The sequence below is a fragment of the Salvelinus namaycush genome, unplaced genomic scaffold, assembly GCF_016432855.1.
Source record: "Salvelinus namaycush isolate Seneca unplaced genomic scaffold, SaNama_1.0 Scaffold254, whole genome shotgun sequence".
Lineage (NCBI taxonomy): Eukaryota > Metazoa > Chordata > Actinopteri > Salmoniformes > Salmonidae > Salvelinus > Salvelinus namaycush.
The window spans coordinates 186,130-209,136 of NW_024059386.1; the positions used below are offsets into that span (position 1 = coordinate 186,130).

Consider the following 23,007-nt stretch of genomic DNA (forward strand, 5'->3'; position numbering starts at 1 on the left):
AGGGCACAATCATATGTTAGATATACACTATATATTCAAAAGTATGTGGACACCCCTTCAAATGCGTGGATTCAGCTATTAAAGCTCCACATGTTGCTGACAGGTGTTTAAAATCGAGCACACAGCCATGCAATCTCCTTAGACAAACATTGGCAGGAGAATGGCAACATTCCCTACCGAGTTCCAAACTTCCTTTGGAAGCAACTGCAGCACAAGAACTGTTTGTTGAGGGCTTCATGAAATGGGTTTCCATGGCCGAGCAGCCGCACGCACACAAGCCTAAGATCACTATGTGCAATGCCAAGAATCAGCTGCAGTGCTGTAAAGCTCACTGCCATTGGACTCTGGCGAAGTGGAAATCCGTTCTCTGGCGTTTTGAATATACGATTCACCATCTGGTAGTACGGCGGACGAATCTGGGTTTTGACGGTTTCCAGGAGAACACTACCTGCCCCAATGCATAGTGCCAACTGTAAAGTTTGGTGGATGAGGAATAATTGTCACGTTCCTGACCTGTTTTCTGTTAGTTTTTTATGTGTTAGTTGGTCAGGACGTGAGTTTGGGTGGGCAGTCTATGTTTTCTGTTTCTATGTTGGTTTAAAGGGTGACCTAATATGGCTCTCAATTAGAGGCAGGTGTTTTTCATTTCCTCTGATTGAGAGTCATATTAAGGTAGGTGTTTTCACACTGTTTGTTTGTGGGTGGTTGTCTCCTGTGTCAGTATGTTACGCCACACGGGACTGTTCTCGGTATGTTTGTTCGTTCGGTTTTTGTGTAGTCAGTTTTCCTGTTATTGCGTTCTTCGTGTTTCATGTAAGTTCGTCGTCCAGGTCTGTCTACATTCGTTTTGTTATTTTGTTAGTTTATTCAAGTATAGTTCGTTTTCTGTCTTCGTTGTTTTGTCGTGTCTTAAATAAATCATGTCATTTCACAACGCTGCGCCTTGGTTCAATCCATGCTCCTCCTCTTCGGATGAAGAGGAGGAGGACTACCGTTACAATAATGAACTGGGTGTAACGGTTCTCGTGGGCTGAAGGAAGAGTGGACCAAGGTGCAGCATTTAAAGTGTTCATGATTTAATCCAAAAAAACAAATTGAACAAAAACAACAAACAGGAGAATGAAAGCGAAACAGTTCTGTCTGGTGCAGACACAAAATAGAAAACAACTACCCACAAAACACAGGTGGGAAAAGGCTACCTAAGAATGGTTCTCAATCAGAGACAACGATAGACAGCTGCCTCTGATTGAGAACCACACCCGGCCAAACACATAGAAATAGAAAACATAGAACAAAAACATAGAATGCCCACCCCAACTCACGCCCTGACCAAACAAAATAGAGACATAAAAAGGATCTCTAAGATCAGGGCGTGACACTGGGGCTGTTTTCATGGTTTGGTCTAGGCCCCTTAGTTCCAGTGACGGGATATCTTAACGCTACAGCATAAAACGTCATTCTATATTCCATACTAATGCCCATGATTTTGGAATGAGATGGTCGACTAGCAGGTGTCCACATACTTTTGGTCATGTAGTGTACTTTAGAGATCTTTTTGTGAGAATTGACCATAATATGTTCTGTATTTTCAGGGCCAGAAGAGCCTGTTAACCCAATGGTTTTTGGGGTTGCAGCAGGAACTCTGGGGGCCTTTTTGCTTATCAGCCTGATCAGTCTTTTTGTATGGTAAAAACTATTCCTGGAATCAATACAAAACTGTTATTTCTGCTGTGTTTGTGCTTTTGCATATGAAAACCCTCTCAGTGCATTCAGAAGGCCTTTCTAAATGTCTTCCAGGAGGAGAAACTCGAGGCTCCACGATGGACTTGAAAGGATGGACAATACACAGGGACAGGTGGGAATAAGGCTACACTTTCAAACCATCTACAAAGTGTATCTAAGGAAGTACTGAATTAATGCAGAAACGATTTAAAGCCATGAGGTTAACATAATTTCAGAAGAAGTTTAGGGGGAGATGACCACACCGATAGCAATGCCACATCCTGTAAGAACATGGAATGATATCAGAATAGCTGTTGGACTTTGACAGTGTTTTCTTTAGAACTCATTTGTTGACAAAATGTACCTCTTTACTCCTGTCAGATGAATTCACATTGTCATTGACATCCCTCAGTATGTGTTGTGTAACCTGCTGACCTTAGAGTTTTACACATGACTGAGCTTAGAGCTTTACACCTGTTCCTCTCTCTGTGTTCTCTCCACAGAACTCCCCGGTTGGGACAGTGTGTGCTAACCAGGCCACAGCTGGAGAGGAACCAGAGGCACCTGCAGAAGACCAGCCTGAAGAGATCCACTACGGTGACATAGACTTCTCCAAACTACGACCCAAAGAGACCCCAGCTGCAGCCCAGGACAGGGTCCAGGGACAGGAGAGTGAGTACGCTGAAGTCAACGTGACCAGAAGAGGGGCCCAGGAACCACCACTTAACAACCTAGATTGACTTTATGCACAAGTGAATAAAAGAGGTGCATGTTAATTATTTTTCCAATGGGTATTAAGTGTTTTTATGTACAGTATTGTCATTGTGTATCAGTTTTCTATTTGTACTTTTGTTACATTTATAATTGTGTTCTCTTTGATTATCTGCATATTTGTAGAATTTGCTGGGATGAAAAGTGTTTAACTGTTACTATAGTGTTGATACGATGATGTAGGATACTCTTTATTTTAGACCATTTATTTTGAGTGTTGAGTTCACAGAGCATCTGTTTAATGGGTTCCAGTATAGAGGAACTGCTGAGTTCAACTAGCCTACTGAAGGTAGTTTAAGTCCATATAAAGTCAATGATGACTGAGGAGAGAAGACACAGTTAGTTGGAGAGACAGTGGTCTGATACAAGACAGGAAGTTGGTGCAGGAAGTCTACATGATGGCAGAATGGTGTTACAATCCACTAGTGACTGTTTCTCTGCCTCTTTTGTGCAGTTCCCAGAATAACAATATTATATATTTTCAGTTTATATCTATTTAGAAGTTGTTGTGTCAGTTTTTATGTTGAATGTTAAATCAAAGAAACAATTGAGGCTGAATTTAAGGTTGTTTATTAATTACACTGTAAAAAAAACCTTTACATTAAATTTCCATGACATCTTTTGGTCTTATTGGTCAAACATTTTACATATTTCATTAAAATGGATTACATTTAGATGTGTCACTGGCCTACACGCAATTCCCCATAATGTGGAATGATGTCTTGAATTAAAAAATAAATTAAAAGATGAAATATCTTGAGTCAATAAGTATTCAACCTCTTTCTTATGACAATCATGAATAAGTTCAGGAGTAATAATAAGTTGCATGGACTCACTGTGTATGCAATACTAGTGAATGACTACTTCATCTCTGTACCCCACACATACAATAATCTATAAGGTCCCTCAGTCGAGCAGTGTGTTTCAAACAGATTTAACCACAAAGACTGGGGATGTTTTCTAATTGCTCGTAAAGAAGAGCACCTATTGGTAGATGGGTAAAAAAAAAAAAAAATTGAATATCCGTTTCAGGGAAGTTATTAATTACAATTTTTAATGGCGTATCAATACAGCCAGTCACTACAAAGAAACAGGCGTCCTTCCTAACTCAGTTCCCGGAGAGGAAGGAGAACGCTCAGGGATTTCACCATGAGTCCACTGGTGATTTTATAATATTTACACAGTCTAATGGCTGGGATAGCAGAAAACTTGGGATAGATCAACAATTTTGTAGTTACTCCACAATACTAACCAAAATGACAGATTGAAAAGAAGGAAACATGTTCAGAATTAACATATTCCAAAACATGCATCCTGTTTGCAATATGGCACTAAAGTAAAACTGCAAGAAATGTGTCAAAATAAATGTACTGTATGTCTTGAATACAAAGTGTTATGTTTGGGGCAAATCCATCACAACACATCACTGTGTACCACTCTTCATATTTTCAAGCATTGTGATGGCTGCACCATGTTATGGCCGTCTAGCAATGATCAACAACCAACTTGACAGAGATGGAATCATTTTTTAAAGATCAACGTATAAATATTGTACAATCCAGAAAAGCTCTTACAGACTTACCCAGAAAGACTCACAGCCGTAATCACTGCCTTTAATGTGATTCAACATGTTTTGACTCAGGGGTGTGAATACATACCTCAATTAGATTTTATTGTATTTCATTTTCAATTAATCTGCAAACATTTCTAAAAACATATTTTCACTTTGTTATTAAGGGGTATTGTGTATAGATGGGTGAGAAAATAATTATTTTTAATACATTTTTATTTAACACAACAAAATGTTTATTAAGTCAAGGGGTATGAATACCTTCTGAAGGCACTGAGTATACCAAACAGGAATTTAATTGCACCCCCTTTTGCCTTCAGAACAGCCTCAATTCATTGGGGCATGGACTCTACAAGGTGTCGAACTTGTTCCACAGGCGTGATGGCCTATGTTGACTCCAATGCTTCCCACACTTGTGTCAAGTTGGCTGGATGTCCTTTGGGTGGTGGACTATTCTGTATACACATGGGAAACTGTGTGAAAAACCCCAGCAGTATTGCAGTTCTTGAAACCAGTGCGTCTGGCACCTACTACCACACCTCATTCAAAGGCACTTACATGTATTGTCTTGCCCAAACATCCTCTAAATGGATCACATACACAATACACTATTAAATTGTCTCAAGGCTTAAAAATCCTTTTTTAACCTGTCTCCTTCCCTTCATCTACACTGAAGTGGATTTAACAAGTGACTTCAATAAGGGATCATAGCTTTCACTTGGATTCACATGGTCAGTCTATGTCAAGGAAAGAGCAGTAAGATACAGTTGAACACTGATTCTGATCTATCACCTAAAACCTACAGTACTCATAAATCCATTGACAGTGAGTGACAGACACGTTGTTTATTTGAAATGTCATACATTTTATCCACATATAGGCAAAGCAGTTTCCACAACACTGAAATGAGCTTGTTAGTCCCTTTTTTGTCAGTCCCACCATATCCCCATCCCCACCATACTGCAGCATCAGTGTAGTATAATGTCCAATAGTCAATACTTTCTCTCTTCTCTCTCTGAATCATCTTGTCCTTCTGCCTCTTAATTCCTGACCCTGTCCTCCAGAGCCTTCAGCTCTCCCTCCACCTGTTGGGGGAAGTCAGCTCTCACCTGCTGGGTAAAGTACACCCTCAGCTCCTGGGTCTCCTTCTCCCAGAAGACCTTGGGCTGGTCAAAGAGGGTTTTGTCTAGAAGGTATACAGCTTCTGTAAAAATAAAATAGTTTTCTAGCAAGTCATTAGCCTTACTTTTTCCAACCTACACTGTGAAATTTGAAATTATGTATTCAATAAAGACAAGGAAAATATAATAATTTCTGTCATTAGTTTAAGCACACTGTGTGTGTCTATTGTTGTGACTCAGGCGAAGATCAAATTTTATGACCAATTTATACAGAAATACATGTAATTCCAAAAGGATCACATACTTTTTCATGCCACTGTACTTTCCTAAATTTCAACACATTTTGCCATGGTGCGGAGAGAAATATTTTCAATTTTATAACGCTATTCTACACATTTTGTCATGAAGCTTAGACAAAAAATGTCAGTTTTAAAGCTAACTTTTTGCCATGAAGCAGAGATTTATTTAGGTGTTTTATTGTTCATCATGCTTGTGTTCACATTTTGCCATGAGGCTGAGACAAATTGTTACAGTGTTAAAGCTAATTTCCTACTATTCAACACATTTTGCTATCATATGCTATATGGGGTCGTTCAGTAGTCCGGCCCTGCTCCTAACCTGCTACTAAAATCCCTTATTTTTGAAGTGACGTGAAAAGAGAGTCCACAGGTACCACAGGAGAGAGCCAGCGACCTCCAGGGTCTGAGCGGCAAGGTGGAAAGTCTAGGTGGGATAAAGCTTTTGTTAAATTTCCGTCAAAAGTTGAATTATTTTTGCATTTGATCTAATCCTAACCCTTATCTGTACTTTAATCTATTTATCATAACCTGCAACATTAATTATCCTAACCTGCTGCATAAATTCTCCTAAATTTGCTAGATTATATTGTTTATTTTTTACAAAAGCTGTGTACCTTCTAGATAAAACCCTCTTCGACCTGCCAAAGGTCTTCTGGGAGAAGGAGACTTTGCTATCATATTGTCACGATCGTCGTAACGTGAAAGCGAGGAGGACCAAGGCGCAGCGTGAAATGAATACATCTTCTTTATTTATGAAGACGAAAACGAAACAAACACTATACAAACTAGACAAAATAATAAACAGACGAACGTGAAGCTATATAAACAAAAGTGCAGACACAGGAAACTTAGACATAGACAATCACCCACAAACTACCTAATGACTATGGCTGCCTAAATATGGCTCCCAATCAGAGACAACGATAGACAGCTGTCTCTAATTGAGAACCAATCTAGGCAACCATAGACATGCAAACACCTAGACTGAACACTGCCCCATAAACATACAAAAACCCCGAGACAATACAAAAACACATACATCCCCCATGTCACACCCTGACCTAACTAAAATAATAAAGAAAACAAACATAACTAAGGCCAGGGTGTGACAGTACCCCCCCCCCCCCCCCCCCCCAAAGGTGCGGACTCCGGCCGTAAAACCTGACACAGAAAGGGAGGGTCCGGGTGGGCCTTCCCACGGTGGCGGCTCGGGTGCGGGACGTGGACCCCACTCCACCATAGTCAATAATCAAAGGTAAGGGAATATTTATGATGTAATTTCGTATTTCTGTTGACTCCAACATGGCGGAGAAATGTTATTTATATTTGAGCGCTGTCTCAGATTATTGCATGGTGTGCTTTTTACTAAAGTTTTTTTTTAAATCTGACAGCGGTTGCATTAAGAACCAGTGTATCTTTAATTATATGTAAAACATGTATCTTTCATCAAAGTTTATGATGAGTATTTATGTTAGATGACGTGGCTCTCTAAAATTTCTCTGGATATTTTGGAGCCATTTCTGAACATGGCGCCAATGTAAACCGAGATTTGTGGATATAAATATGCACATTATCGAACAAAACATAAATGTATTGTGTAACATGATGTCCTATGAGTGTTATCTGATGAAGATTATCAAAGGTTAGTGATTAATTGTATCTCTATTTCTGCTTTTGTGACTTATCTTTGGCTGGGAAAAATGTCTGTGTGTTTTTTGGATTTGGTGGTGATCTAACATAAATATATGTTGGGTTTTCGCTGTAAAACATTTTTTTAACCTTTCACGAGCCTCTACCCCGGGTCCGGGAGCACCCCCCCCCCCCCCCCCCACACTGATTAGCATCGCTAGCATAGCGTCACAATTAAATAGCAGCATCTAAATATCATTAAATCACAAGTCCAAGACACCTAATGAAAGATACAGATCTTGTGAATAAAGCCACCATTTCAGATTTTTAAAATGTTTTACAGGGAAGACACAATATGTAAATCTATTAGCTAAACACGTTAGCAAAAGACACCATTTTTCTTTGTCCACCATTTTTTCTCTCCACCAGTAGCTATCACCAATTTGGCTAAACTAAGATATTGATAGCCACTAACCAAGAAAAAACCTCATCAGATGACAGTCTGATAACATATTTATGGTATAGGATAGGTTTTGTTAGAAAAATGTGCATATTTCAGGTATAAATCATAGTTTGCCATTGCAGCCACCATCACAAATCTCACCAAAGCGACTAGAATTACTACAGAGAGCAACTTGTATTACCAATTTACTCATCATAAAACATTTCTTAAAAATACACAGCACATAGCAATGGAAAGACACAGATCTTGTGAATTCAGACAACATTTCAGATTTTCTAAGTGTTTTACGGCGAAAACACAATAAATCGTTATATTAGCATACCACATATGCAAACGTTACCCGAGCACTGATTCAAGCCAAAGAGAGCGATATCGTTATCATCGCCAAAATATATTAATTTTTTCACTAACCTTCTCAGAATTCTTCAGATGACACTCCTGTAACATCATATTACAACATACATATAGAGTTTGTTCGAAAATGTGCATATTTAGCCACCAAAATCATAGTTAGACAATGACAAAAGTAGCCCAGCTGGTCAGAAAATGTCGTGCGCCATATTAGACAGTGATCTAGTCTTATACATAAATACTCATAAACTTGACTAAAAAATATAGGGTGGACAGCGATTGATAGACAATTTAATTCTTAATACAATCGCGGAATTACATTTTTTAAATTATCCTTACTTTTCAATACAGGTTGCGCCAAGCGAAGCTACACCTAACAAAATGGCGGAACGTGCGTTTAACATTTTTCTACAGAACAACGATTTATCATCTTAAATATTTCTTACTATGAGGTGATCTTCCATCAGAATCTTGGGCAATGTATCCTTTCTTGGGTCTAATCTTCTTTTGGTCGAAAGATGTCCTCTTGTCTGTCGAAATGCCCACTAACGTTCGACCGGGACCCCGAAACGTGCCCGGCGCTTCAAAGTGCACAACAAAGCAATGCCTCAAAATCGCACTAAACGGATATAAATTGCTATAAAACGGTTCAAATTAACTACCTTATGATGCTGTTAACACCTATAACGGGTAAAAACATGACCGGAGAAATATTACTGGCTAAACTAAAGCTTGGAAGGAGGCGAGTCCGATGTCCTTCGCGCGCCAGGCGCAGGCAGCCAAAGGAAGTTACTTCCGGTATTTGGTGATTTATAGAGGCACTGATTGCGCAATCGACTCCATTCAAAGCGTCATCACGTACTGACATCCAGGGGAAGACGTAAGAAGTGTCTGTTTCTCCATAGCATTTACACGGACCTTTAAACTGACTCCAGATCAGGGGCCAAGATGTCTGAAATCTGACTCCCTATCATGAAAAGTGCTGTAGATTGAGTTCTGTTTCACTCAGAGACAAAATTCCAACGGCTATAGAAACTAGAGAGTGTTTTCTATCCAATAATAATAATAATATGCATATTGTACGAGCAAGAATTGAGTACTAGGCAGTTTAATCTGTAGAGCAAATTATGCTAATGCGAAACAGCACCCCCTATAGTTGCAAGAAGTTAAATCGGACACGATGGGTAGATGAACAAGATGTGTATTCTTTCATTTGCTGTATTGGACTTGGTAAGGTGTGAAAGTTAAATATTTAAAAAATATATTTTTGCCTTTTCAGTGGAATGTTGTGGGTGTTCCGCTAGCGGAACCCCTGGGCTGTAAAGGTTAATAAACATTTTGTCGTGTTACAGCCTAAAATTAAAATGAATTAAATATATTTATTTTCTCACCCATCTACACACAATACCCCTTAATAACAAAGTGAAAATATGTTTTTATAAATGTTTGCAGATGATTTGAAAATGAAATACAAAAATATTGAATTAACGTTAGAATCACTTTTTGGCTGTGAGTCTTTCTGGGTAAGTCTGTAAGAGCTTTCCTGGGTTGTACAATATTTTTTACATTATTCTTAAAAAAAATATATATCCCTGTCAAGTTGGTTGTTGATCATTGCTAGACGGCCATAACATGGTGCAGCCATCACAATGCTTGAAAATATGAAGAGTGGTACACAGTGATGTGTTGTGTTGGATTTGCCCCAAACATAACACTTTGTATTCAGGACATAGAGTACATTTATTTTGACACTTTTCTGGCAGTTTTACTTTAGTGTCTTATTGCAAACAGGATGCATGTTTTGGGATATGTTTATTCTGTACATGTTTCCTTCTTTTCAATCTGTCACTTAGGTTAGTATTGTGGAGTAACTACAACATTGTTGATCCGTCCTAAGTCTTCTGCTATCACAGCCATTAGACTGTGTAAATGTTTTAAAGTCAACATTGGTGTCACGCCCTGGCCTTAGTATTCTTTGTTTTCTTTATGTTTTTTAGTTAGGTCAGGGTGTGACATGGGGAAGGTATGTGTTTTGTAATGTCTAGGGGTGTTGTATGTGTATGGGGCAGAGTAGAGTAGTGTTGTCTAGTTATGTCTATGACTGCCTGGATTGGTTCTCAATCAGAGACAGCTGTCATTCATTGTCTCTGATTGGGAGCCATATTTAAGGCAGCCATAGGCAGTAGGCTTTTGTGGGGTGTTGTCTATGTTGAACGTTTGTTGCTTGTCTGTGCACTTACGTTATTTAGCTTCACGGTCGTTTGTTGTTTTGTTAGTTTGTGTATAGTGTTCGTTTCGTGTTTTTTCTCTCTTCCAAAATAAAGAGATGTATTTTGCACACGCTGCGCCTTGGTCCTCTCTCTCTCACGAAGACGATCGTGACAATTGGACTCATGATGAAATCGCTGAGTAGTTTCCTTTCTCTCCGGCAACTGAGTTAGGAAGGACACCTGTATCTTTATAGTGACTGGGTGTATTGATACGTCATCCAAAGTGTAAATAATAACTCTCCATGCAAAAAGGGATATTCAATTATTATTTTTTTTACCCATCTACCAATAGGTGCTCTTCTTTACAAAGCATTGGAAAACCTCCCCAGTCTTTGTGGTTAAATCTGTTTGAAACACACTGCTCGACTGAGGGACCTTATAGATTATTGTATGTGTGGGGTATAGAGATGAAGTAGTCATTCACTAGTACTGCACACACAGTGAGTCCATGCAACTTATTATTACTCCTGAACTTATTCATGATTGTCATAAGAAAGGAGTTGAATACTTATTGACTCAAGATATTTCATCTTTTAATTAATTTTTTAATTCAAACATCATTCCACATTATGGGGAATTGTGTGTAGGCCAGTGACACATCTAAATGTAATCAATTTGAATGAAATATGTAAAATGTTGGACCAATAAGACCAAAAGACTTCATGGAAATTTAATGTAAAGGTTTTTATTAGAGTGCAATTAACAAACAACCTTATATTCAGTCTCAATTGTTTCTTTGATTTAACATTCAACATAAAATCTGACACAATAACTTCTAAATAGATATAAACTGAAAATATATTATATTGTCATTCTGGTAACTGCACAAAAGATGCAGAGAAACAGTGACTAGTAGATGTTAACACCATTCTGCCATCATGTAGACTTCCTGTACCAACTTCCTGTCTTGTATCAGACCACTGTCTCTCCAACTAGCTGTGTCAACTCTCCCCAGTCATCATTGACTTTATATGGACTTAAACTGCCTTCAGTTGGCTAGTTGAACTCAGCAGTTCCTCTATACTGGAACCCATTAAACAGATGCTCTGTGAACTCAACACTCAAAATAAATGGTCTAAAATAAAGAGTAGCCTACATCATCGTATCACCACTACATTAAGAGTTAAACACTTTTCATCACAGCAAATTCTACAAATATGCAGATAATCAAAGAGAACACAATTATAAATGTAACAAAAGCACCAATAAAATACTAATACCCAATACTGTTCATAAAAACACGTAATACTGTTAGGTTCTTATTTTTCAGAGTAAATAACCCACGGACACTAGAGAAGCTTTAACCCAGTTTAATTATTCTCAATGGTTCTGTACAGCTGTAATCAGACAACCCAACATTTGTCCCATCAGATATTTACATTCCACTTAAGACACTCCTCCTCATCTCCAATCCTTACATGTTATGGCTCTACAGGAAGATAATAAAGAGGGTAACAGGATACCAAACATTTATTACTCCCTGATAAGAATCTGTCCTCACCTCCTGACCTCAACCCCTCCTTCATCTAATCCACAGATCCATCTGTGTCCCCTGTATGAACACGTTGCTCTCCTCTTGTCACCCAACACATTCCACAGCTATCTGTCTCGCTACAGAGACCCAGTATGTTTCACTCTTTAATATACTATGCGTCTGATCCATCATGTCTTTAATATCTCAATGTTCAAAATGTCGAATCCAACAATAACCATTGGCAAAATACTTAACATGCACCTCTTTTATCCACTTGTGCATAAAGTCCATCTAGGTTGTTAAGAGGTGGTTCCTGGGCCCCTCTCCTGGTCACGTTGACTTCAGCGTACGCACTCTCCTGTCCCTGGACCCTGTCCTGGGCTGCAGCTGGGGTGTCTTTGGGCCGTAGTTTGGAGAAGTCTATGTCACCATATTGGATCTCTTCAGACTGGTTTTCTGCAGGTTCCTCTGGTTCCTCTCCGGCTTTGGCCTGGTTAGCACACACCGTCCCAACCGGGGAGTTCTGTGGAGAGAACACGGAGAGAGGAACAGGTGTAAAGCTCTAAGCTCAGTCATGTGTAAAACTCTAAGGTCAGCAGGTTACACAACACATACTGAGTGGATGTCAATGAAAATGTAAATTCAACTGACAGGTGTAAAGAATTACATTTTGTCAACAAATGAGCTCCAATCTAATGTAAACACTGTCAAAGTCCAACAGCTATTCTGTTATCATTCCATATTCTTACAGGCATTGCTATCGGTGTGGTCATCTCCCCCTAAACTTGCTCTGAAATGATGTGAACCTCATGGCTTTAAATAGTTTCTGCATTAATTCAGTACTTCCTTAGATACACTTTGTAGATGGTTTTGAAAGTTGAGCCTTATTCCCACCTGTCCCTGTGGACTGTCTGTCCTTTCAAGTCCATCGTGGAGCCTAGAGTTTCTCCTCCTGGAAGACATTTAGAAAGGCCTTCTGAATGCACTGTGAGGGTTTTCATATGCAGAAGCACAAACACAGCAGAAATAATAGTTTGTATTGATTCCAGGAATAGTTTTTACCATCCAATAACACTGATCAGGCTGATAAGCAAAAGGACCCCCAAAGTTCCTGCTGCAATCCCAAAAAGTATTGTGGTAACAGTCTTTTCTTGCCCTGAAAATGCAGCACATATTAGGTAATTTCTCACATAAATATCAGCAATGTACACTTCACGACCAAAAGTATGTGGTCACCTGCTCATCGAACATCTCATTCCAAAATCATGGGCATTAATGTCAATGTCAATAAATAGCTGAATCCACGCGTTTGAAGGGGTGTCCACATACTTTTGAATATATAGTGTATATCTAACCTACGATTGTGCTCGACGTGCCCGTTTTACCTTTAATAGCCAGCTGCACTTCCTTTGACTTGCCACAGCCGTGACTATTTCTTGCTTCACAGAAGTACAGTCCTCCATCAACAGCCGTCACATTGAGGGTGTAACTCAGTCCAGATGCTACCTGTGTTGGTTTATCTCCACTGATCTTGAACCAGGTGAAGGATGTCACTGGAGGGTTGGCTGTACTGCTGCAGGTCAGATTAACACAGCTGCCCACTAATACTGGATCAGCTGGACTGATGGAGGCCGAGGTGTCCTTAGGAGAGACTGAGGGAGAGGGGTTCATTTAGAATGTATCTGGATATGGTATATTGAATAGTCTCATCAAAACCACTCTATTACAATCATCAGTGAAAACATGATAGAATGATCTATTCTTCAGGAACCGGTGACTAAATCTTACATGAAACATTAAGCATCATGTTATGTTCAGCTGTCTTGTTGCTTGCCCCTACTGGGTAGACTGCAGTACAAGTGATGTTCTTCTCATGATGAAGGTATGACGGAGTGAAGGTCACCGTGGAGAGAACTGATTTGGTTTGGTCTGGATTCTCCTGCAGTTGGTTCTCAGTTGTGAACTGTGTTGGGAGAGTCCATGTCAGCTCAGGGGGGTGTTCAGGACAGGGAGCGACAGCAGAGCAGTTAAAACTGACAGAGGCCCCTTCCTTCATCTCACCTGAGACAGTAATGATGGGACTGGAAGGCAAATCTGTAATACATTGTAGATGAAGATATTTTAAACTAAGTTAAACTGTACAATTGTTCTTATCTTTGATGAAAGGAATATAAACTGGAAAAATAGTTGGTTAAAAGTTAAATTGTCTCTTACCCCTGACATCTATATCAACAGACTTTCCAGTGTCTGTTGCACGGAATGGTTGACTCTCAATCCTGAAGAAGTATATATTAGTGTAACTGGTGGTTACATTGAAGAAGACTGTGGTGCAGTTATTCTGAGACATGTTTCCAGTTATCTTCCCTTGAAATCTGTTGACCGTCTCACTACTGTTAAATATCACCCTGTCAGGACACACATCAAAGTATGGGGATTCTTTAGTCCAGACTCCAGAGGTTAGGATTGTGCTGTTAAATGTATCCTTATTTTGGCCAGGAATATGAAATGAACATGGGATTTGCACACAGGAGCCAGTCAGTCCATCCAGTTTATCTGGCATTGTGGTGATCAAATGTCGTTGACCAAAACAGGCCAAAACACCTGCAACATAAAAGACAACATCAGGGAGGTTCTGATATATTTTCAGATCAGTCCAATGATATGTATTAACCCTAGATGACTGCCAGGTGCCGCTGTTTGGAAGAAACTGCACAGCCATCTTGTTACTCCTCCTCCATTGTAAAAAAAAATATGTTGGAAGCTATAGAAATACATTTATTAATGTCTACATCCATTTTGACAAGAATATTCTATTACAGACACCTTAATGCAAACTTTTAAATTATATTTTGTAAAACTGCAACACTTCCTTCAACAGAGAGACCCTGCCCTTTCTCCAGCCAATGATCGCATCTTGCGTCTCACTGAACTGGTATTATCCAATAACTACTTAATCTTTGAGTCAGACTTTTTCCTTCAAATTCGGGGTATAGCCATGTATGTGGAACAATTTGAGGAAGCACTCATTTACAAAACAGAGACACACCCCCTACTCTCTAAAATCCTCTCATGGAAGAGATACATAGATGATGTCTTTGTGCTCTGGGAAGGAAGTCAGCAGGAACTAAATTCATTCCAAACTCTTATTAACGAGAGCTCTGAATATCTCAAATTCACCATGCAGACTGATGAGAGAAAAATAAACTACCTGGACTTATGGATCATCAAAGAGAATGATGTTTACATACAGACTTGTACACACAGCCAACAGACCTCAATACCCTGCTACGTGGGGATAGTATGCATCCCCTTCCCCTCAGGAATGGTCTACCATATAGCCAGTTATGCAGGGTTAAATGAATCTGTTGCCAACAGTCAGACTTTGACAGCAATGCTAAGAAAATGAAAAAATTAATTCAAAATTCAAGGCTACAATGAAAAAACGCTTGATGCTGCAATGATGAAAATATCTCAAAAACCAAGAGAGGATTTGCTAAAAACTAAACCAAAGAAGAAAAACAACGCAACAGTTTTTTGCATTAAGTACACCAAGTGTTCAGAGAAAATGAAAGCAATCCTGAAAAAGCACTGGCATATTCTGCAATCAGACAACAAAATTGCACACCTCTTCAAGGAACCCCCACTGGTGGTCTATAAGCATGGTCGCAATATTGAGGTTAGCTTAGTGAGATCTGACCTGCCCCCTGAGCCCACTCAGACACTCTTGACACCCATTCCAAATGGGAACTACAAATGTGGCTCTAGCGCACAGTTCAATAGCACTACAAAAACATTATTCTTCAGATAGCCTCATACAGGTGGAAAAATCCCTGTTAGGGGTATCATCTCTTGCAAGACAAAGGGAGTAATCTATCTCATCACATGTTCATGTGGGAAAGCCAACGTTGGACAAACGAAAAGACAATTAAAACAATGCAGAGCTGAACACCGCAGCTCAATCAGGTGTAAGAACACTGATTATCCAATAGCAGCTCACTTTGTTGAAGCAACACAGGTTGATCCCATCTCCTCCCTCAAATACACAGGTATTGATCCTGTTGCGCTACCAAGGAGAGGAGGTAACATGGAGATCCTACTACTACAGAGGGAGGCCTACTGGATTTCCTATTGAAAAACATTGACCCCTAGTGGTCAGAATATTGACTTTGATCTCAGGCCCTTCTTATGAACAATTACTGTTTTATGAAGAAGTCTTATAAATGAATATATTCTTTCTACAGCTTATCAGCGTACAGCCAATATGTTCCCCCTGTTGATGAAGCTTCTTTAATAATGGGAATTGATGGAAATGTATGTAAAAATGTATCACTAGCCACTTTAAACAATGCCACTTAATATAATGTTTACATACCCTACATTACTCATCTCATATGTATATATATATACTGTACTCTAACTCTATATCATCTTGCCATCTTTATGTAATACATGTATCACTAGCCACTTTAAACTATGCCACTTTATGTTTATATACCCTACATTACTCATCTCATATGTATATACTGTACTCTATACCATCTACTGCATCTTGCCTATGCCGTTCTGTACCATCACTCATTCATATATCTTTATGTACATATTCTTTATCCCTTTACACTTGTGTGTTTAAGGTAGTAGTTGTGGAATTGTTAGGTTAGATTACTCGTTGGTTATTACTGCATTGTCGGAACTAGAAGCACAAGCATTTCGCTACACTCGCGTGTATGTGACAAATAAAAATAGATTTGATTTAATATGCATTATGGATGAACCAAAATATTACTTGTAACACCATTTTATGAAATTGGAAACAATAAATATATGTGAAATTAAAATAAACACTAATGTATGTTGATGCTAATTGTATGCTAATGTTAATGATAACAATAGCCTAATATATTCAATATGCTGTAAACTATTGTCTATTAACAGTTTCACTCAATTCATTCAAATTAAACTCGTAATTATGACACACCCCTCACTATTGTCATTGGATGCACTATTTGCACTGTATATCTACATAACCTTGGTTCAAGCATTCATGGCTTTGCCCTGAAGAAGGCACAGTGATGCCGAAACGTTGGTGTTTTACCCAATAAATTACTGGGAGTTTATATATATAGTGTGCAACTCTCTTTGTTTTTATAGCTTACAGTGTATTCACCGTTAGTCAGCACCTCTACAATAAGTCATTTTCTCTGGGTGTGCTCCAGCTCATGCTTTTTATATGACCTGAACATAACAAATAAAACAATTAACATGTAAAGATTTTAAAGTATTTTCATTATGTAGTACTAACTTTACTGTCCCATCTACAACATAATAGTTAAATACATGTAATTTTGTCCTGGAAACATTTGATTGAAATACTGTAGAATTCCATTAATTCTTATGGAGGACTGCTTCTTCTGGGGAGACCATATATAGAGACCGGTGGATTTAAAGTCTCTCATTGGCCGTTACATAGCATCAGTAATCCAGGGTTTATACACATCAACGGTACAGTCTCTACTAATAATAATAATAATATAGACTTATTTCAATGAACATGTGGGTGTTGCATAACTTTGTTTAAGTAATAAATGAAATAAGTATGTAATTGTTGTGTTATTTGTTCACTCAGGTTCCATTGATCTAATATCAGCTTTTGATTGAATATCTGATAACATTCAGTATCAAAAATATCAGAAATACTTTTTCACAAGACTGTTTGAATCCAGACTATTAAAATACACTAATCAGGAATTAACTGTACACTTTTCTACACAGTTATATAGCACATCCCATAAAATATAATGACTTGTGGTTATTCCTTTATGTCCGATTCATAACTAGTTGTTGTTGTGTGGAAGACTCACCTGACATAAAGAGGACAATGAGAAAAAACATGTTCTCAGGACAAGCCATGTGAGAACTCACACACTACTGATCACCTGAAACAGTACAAACATACACTTACTGGTAGAGTAGCTTAACTCACACAACACATTGCATTGAACCATCTCCATATCAAATACATTATGTCCTTCAGTTGTGAAGATAATACATGAACAAACAGCAGTACTTTAGAACATTTTGAATCTCATTACTCATAATTAATTTCCTTTCATTTATTTCGAACATTCAAATTAAGAGAAAATATATTGAAGAAGTTGATACTTGCCTTAGACGGTAACGTACACTGTCTACAGCAGAAACTGTCACACACATAGTGAGGTCTGACAAACTAAAGTGATGAAATTCATGTGGCATAGCTCACATCTCATCAGTGACGTACTTCCTAATAGGTGTATGAGAAATTATGTTCAAACAATACTTCAGTATTTAATGTCCCTTTCTCGGGGTAGGACAGGTCAGCAGCATTTTGAAACGGGCCCCAAATCGCTAAGTCCGCCCCCGACACATTGTTAAATTATACAAATGAAACTTTCGGCATTATAACCATCTCCCTCTCCTCTATCTCCCAGCCTGAATGGGAATATCTGTGGCACTTAAACATATAGTTAAATCATGAACCAAAATCCACTATTCATTTATTCAAGAGTTAAATTGGTTAAATTCGAGTTTGAAAAAAAACCATATGGTTGTCACATTATGTTTCAACATGAAAAACAGACTTGATTAGAAACAGAGTAACTATAACTGTATCTGACTGATTCTCACACCACTCAACTTCTCCTACACCAACTTCCTCTTTGAAGTCTATTTGCCAAGAGGAGCCTGGTGGGCTGGAAGCCACAGAGACACTCTTTTCACTCCACTCTGACACGGAATTGACTTTAGGATGATTATGAGCATTTATGTAGCAGGTTAGGAGAATTATCATAGCATGTTAAGAGCCTGAGGTTAAGGTCAGGTAAAATAGATAGGTTTAGGGAAAATGCTCTCCTAATCAGGGTTGGATGACCGCATTTGGGACCCTGAGTTTACTTTCCTGTATTTCAAAACGTTCTGCCATGGTGCAGAGAACTATTTTTTATATTTTTGCTGTTTTATAGCACATCATGCTTGTGTTCACATTTTGCCATGAGGCTGATATAAAGGTTGTAGTTTTAAAGCTAATTTCCTGCAGTTCTACACATTTTGCTATCATATGCTATCTGGGGCCGTTCAGTAATCCAGCCCTGCTGCTAACCTGCTTCCAAAATCACTTCTTATTAAAGTGCCGTGAAAAGTGCCGTGAAAAGAATGTCCCGGGTGACACAGGAGGGAGTCAGCGACCTACAGGTCCTGGGCAGCAAGGAGGACATGGGTGCCCTCTTCGGTGGTCAAGTCTAGATGGGATTAAGTTTTTGTCAAAATTATGTTAAAAGTATAAATATTACAGCATTTTAGCTAATCCTAACCCTTTTCCGTACTTTAATTTAATTTCCATAACCTGCTATGTTAATTCTCCTAACCTGCTGCATAGATTCTCCTAAACTAGCTAGAAAACTCAATTTTGACAAAAGCTGTATCCCTTCTAGACAAAACCCTCAACCTTCCTGAAGGCCTTCTGGAAGAAGGAGACCCAGGAGCTGAGGGTGTATTTTACCCAGCAGGTGGGAGCCGACCTCCCCCAACAGATGGTCTCCCAGGCTTCAATGGGAATGTGTGTGTGATGTTTTTATAAATCGAGTTAAATCATAAACGTTGAATAGAACAAGTGTAGACCTTACCGTGAAATGCTTACTGACAAGCCCTTAACCAACAGTGCAACTCAAGAAAGAGTTAAGAAAATGTTTATTAAATTAACTAAGGTAAAACATTATAAAAAAAACACAATAAATGAACAATAACAAGGCTATATACAAGGTGTACCAAGTCAATGTGCGGGGTACAGGTTAGTCGAGGTAATTTGTACATGTAGGTAGGGGTGAAGTGACAAAGCATAGATAATAAACAGCGAGTAGCAGCAGTGTACAAAACAAATGAAGGTGGGGAGGGTCAATGCAAATAGTCCGTTGGCCATTTGATTAATTGTTCAGCAGTCTTATGGCTTGGGGGTAGAAGCTGTTAACAAGCCTTTTGGTCCTAGACTTGGCGCTCCGGTACTGCCTGCTGTGCGGAAGCAGAGAGAACAGTCTATGACTTGGGTGACTGGAGTCTCTGACAATTCTTTGGGCTTTCCTCTGACACCGCCTAGTATATAGGTCCTGGATGGCAGGAAGCTTGGCCCCAGTGATGTACTGGGCCGTACGCACTACTCTCTGTAGCGCCTTACGGTCAGATGCCGAGCAATTACCATACCAGGTGGTGATGCAACCGGTCAAGATGCTCTCGATGGTGCAGCTGTTGAACCTTTTGAGGATCTTGAGACCCATGCCAAATCATGGGGTTGTCAAAACATTTTTTCAACATGAAAAACAGACTTGGTATGAAACAGAGTAAGTGTAATTGTATCTGACTGATTCTCACACACACCACTCAACTTCCCCTGCACCAACTTCCTCTTTTTCTTGCTTAACTTCCTCTTTAAAGTCTATTTGCCAAGAAAACCCTGGTGGGCTGGATGACACATTTTCACACCACTTCTATACAGAATTGACTTTTTCGTATCAGGCTAGAAGAATTTATGCAGCAGGTTAGGAGAATTACGGCTATAGGTTACGACCCCACACCCCCCCTCCTACTTCCTGCATTTCAACCCATTTTGACATGGTGCAGAGAGCATTTCAACCCATTTTATCATGGTGCAGAGAGCATTTCAACCCATTTTGCCATGGTGCAGAGAGCATTTCAACCCATTTTGCCATTGTGTGGAGGGCATTTCAACCTATTTTGCCATGGTGCAGAGAGCATTTCAACCCATTTTGCCATGGTGCAGAGAGTATTTCAACCCATTTTGCCATTGTGTGGAAGGCATTTCAACCCATTTTGCCATGGTGTGGAGAGCATTTCAACCCATTTTGCCATTGTGTGGAGGGCATTTCAACCCATTTTGCCATGGTGTGGAGAGCATTTCAACCCATTTTGCCATGGTACAGAGAGCATTTCAACCCATTTTGCCATGGTGTGGAGAGCATTTCAACCCATTTTGCCATGGTGTGGAGAGCATTTCAACCCATTTTGTCATGGTGCAGAGATACATATTTACAGTTTTATAATGCTATTCTACATGTTGTCATGAAGCTGACAGAAAATGTTGTTGTTTTAGAGCTAATTTCCTACTATTCAACACATTTTTCTATCATATGCTATCTGGGACCGTTCTGTAGTCCAGCCCTGCTCCTAACCTGCTACCGAAATCACTTCTTATTGAAGTGGCGTGAAAAGAGTGTACCGGGTGCCACAGGAGGGAAACAGCGACCTACAGGGACTGGGAGGCAAGTTGGACATGGGCTCCCTTTACGACGGTCAAGTCTAGATGGGATAAAGCTTTTGTAAAATTGACATCAAATTATTTTAGCGTTTGAGCTAATTCTAACACTTTTCCGTTCCTTGATCTAATTATCATAACCTGCTACGTTAATTATCCTAACCTGCTGCCTAAATTCTCCTAAACTTGCTAGAAAACTACATTTGGATAAAAGCTGTATCCCTTCTAGACAAAACACTCTTCGACCTGCCCAAGGCCTTCTGGGAGAAGGAGACCCAGGAGCTGAGGGTTCACTTTACCCAGCAGGTGGGAGCCGACTTCCCCCAACAGGTGGAGGGAGAGCTGAAGGCTCTGGAGGACAGGATCAGGAGAAAGTATTGACTATTGGACATTACACTACGCTGATGCTGCAATATGGTGGGGATGGGGATATGGTGGGACTGACAAAAAAAGGACGAACAAGCTCATTTCAGTTTTGTGGAAACTGCTTTGCCTATATGTGGATAAAATGTATGAAAATACAATGAAACGATGTGCCTGCATGCAGATCAGGCTACCACTCACTATCAATGGATATATGAGTAGGTAGTAGGTGATAAAACAGAACCAATCTTACTGCTCTTTCCATGACATAGACTGACCAGGTGAATCCAGGTTAAAGCTATGATCCCTTATTGAAGTCACTTGTTAAATCCACTTCAATCAGTGTAGACGAAGGGGAGGTGACAGGTTAATGAAGGATTTTTAAGCCTTGAGACAATTGAGAAGTGTATTTCAACTCTTAAAACTTCTTGAGAATACAGGGGGTGCTATTTTCCCATTAGCATAATTTGCTCTACAGATTAAACTGCCTCTTATTCAATTATTGCTCTTACTACATGCATATAAATAATACCATTGGAAAGAAAACAATCTCTAGTTTCTAAAACCGTTTCAATTTTGTCTCTGAGTGATACAGAAGTCATTTCACAGCACTTTCCATGACCAAGAACATAAAATCAAGATGTGTTATGCTGGCTTCAAAGCTCTGCCTATATATGGTCGTGCCCCCTATGACCCGAAACACACCTCATTCGCCTTCCTCTGGGTGTCAAGAGGACGTCAGAGGAGAAATTCTTTGTTTATCTGGTACTGACGTGAAATAAGACCTATTTCTTTGGCGTGACCGACAACTTCCGGTTTGCTGATTCGCACGAGTTGGAGCTGCGATTGTGTACTGTTTTGCTGGCGTTATGGATGAAAACTATCTCCGTGTCGAATTTTGTTTGATACATGTGACCATATCAACGTAATGTATGTTTTTTCAATATAGTTTAATCAGATTATTTGAATTTTTTTGGGAGTTTTGCGGTGTTCCGTTGTCACAATTTATTTACATTTGAGAGATCTGTGCCACTCGACCAGTACCTGTGCTAAATGGAGTGGGAAAGGAAGATTTCTGAACGGAACCAACGACTCATCTTGACAAAGGACACTTTGATCAACATTCTGATGAAAGATCAGCCATAGTAAGACCCAATTTACGATGTTATATCATATCTGTTGTGCATGTGAACTGGCCGTGGGCGCCTAGCCGAATCTGCCTGGTATAGCTATGCTAATTTAGCGCTACATTTTGTTTTCGTTATAAAACATTTAATAAATCTGAAATATTGTTTGGATTCACCAGATGTTGGGCTTTCAATATCTGTACGCTGTGTATTTTTCTGAAATGTTTTAAGATGAGTAATTCGTTATATGACGTTGGTCTCTGTAATTGTTCTGGCTGGGTCAGCACTATTTCAGATTGCAGCTGCAATGTAGAACTGTGATTTATACCTGAAAAATGCACATTTTTCCCAAAAAAAACTATGCTATACCATAAATATGTTATCAGACTGTCATATTATGAAGTTGTTTCTTGGTTAGTGGCTATATATATTTTTATTTAGTCGAATTAGTGATAGCTACTGACGCAGGAAAAAGCTGTTGGGAGTAAAAAAATCGTGTCCTTTGCTAACGTGGTTAGCTAATAGATTTACATATTGTGTCTTCCCTGT

The 23,007-nt window shown here is 39.2% G+C and overlaps 1 protein-coding gene across 1 annotated transcript; it reads right to left on the minus strand.

Moving 5' to 3' along the window:
• Positions 1-5,103: 5,103 nt before the first annotated feature.
• On the minus strand, positions 5,104-14,230 carry LOC120039112 (sialoadhesin-like). The gene is made up of 5 exons (XM_038984638.1): positions 13,885-14,230; positions 13,459-13,764; positions 13,030-13,322; positions 11,945-12,193; positions 5,104-5,229 (listed from the first exon to the last, which is right to left on the minus strand). The coding sequence occupies exons 1-5, from the start codon at positions 14,228-14,230 to the stop codon at positions 5,104-5,106; spliced, it is 1,320 nt and encodes a 439-aa protein (XP_038840566.1).
• Between the last annotated feature and the right edge of the window lie 8,777 nt (positions 14,231-23,007).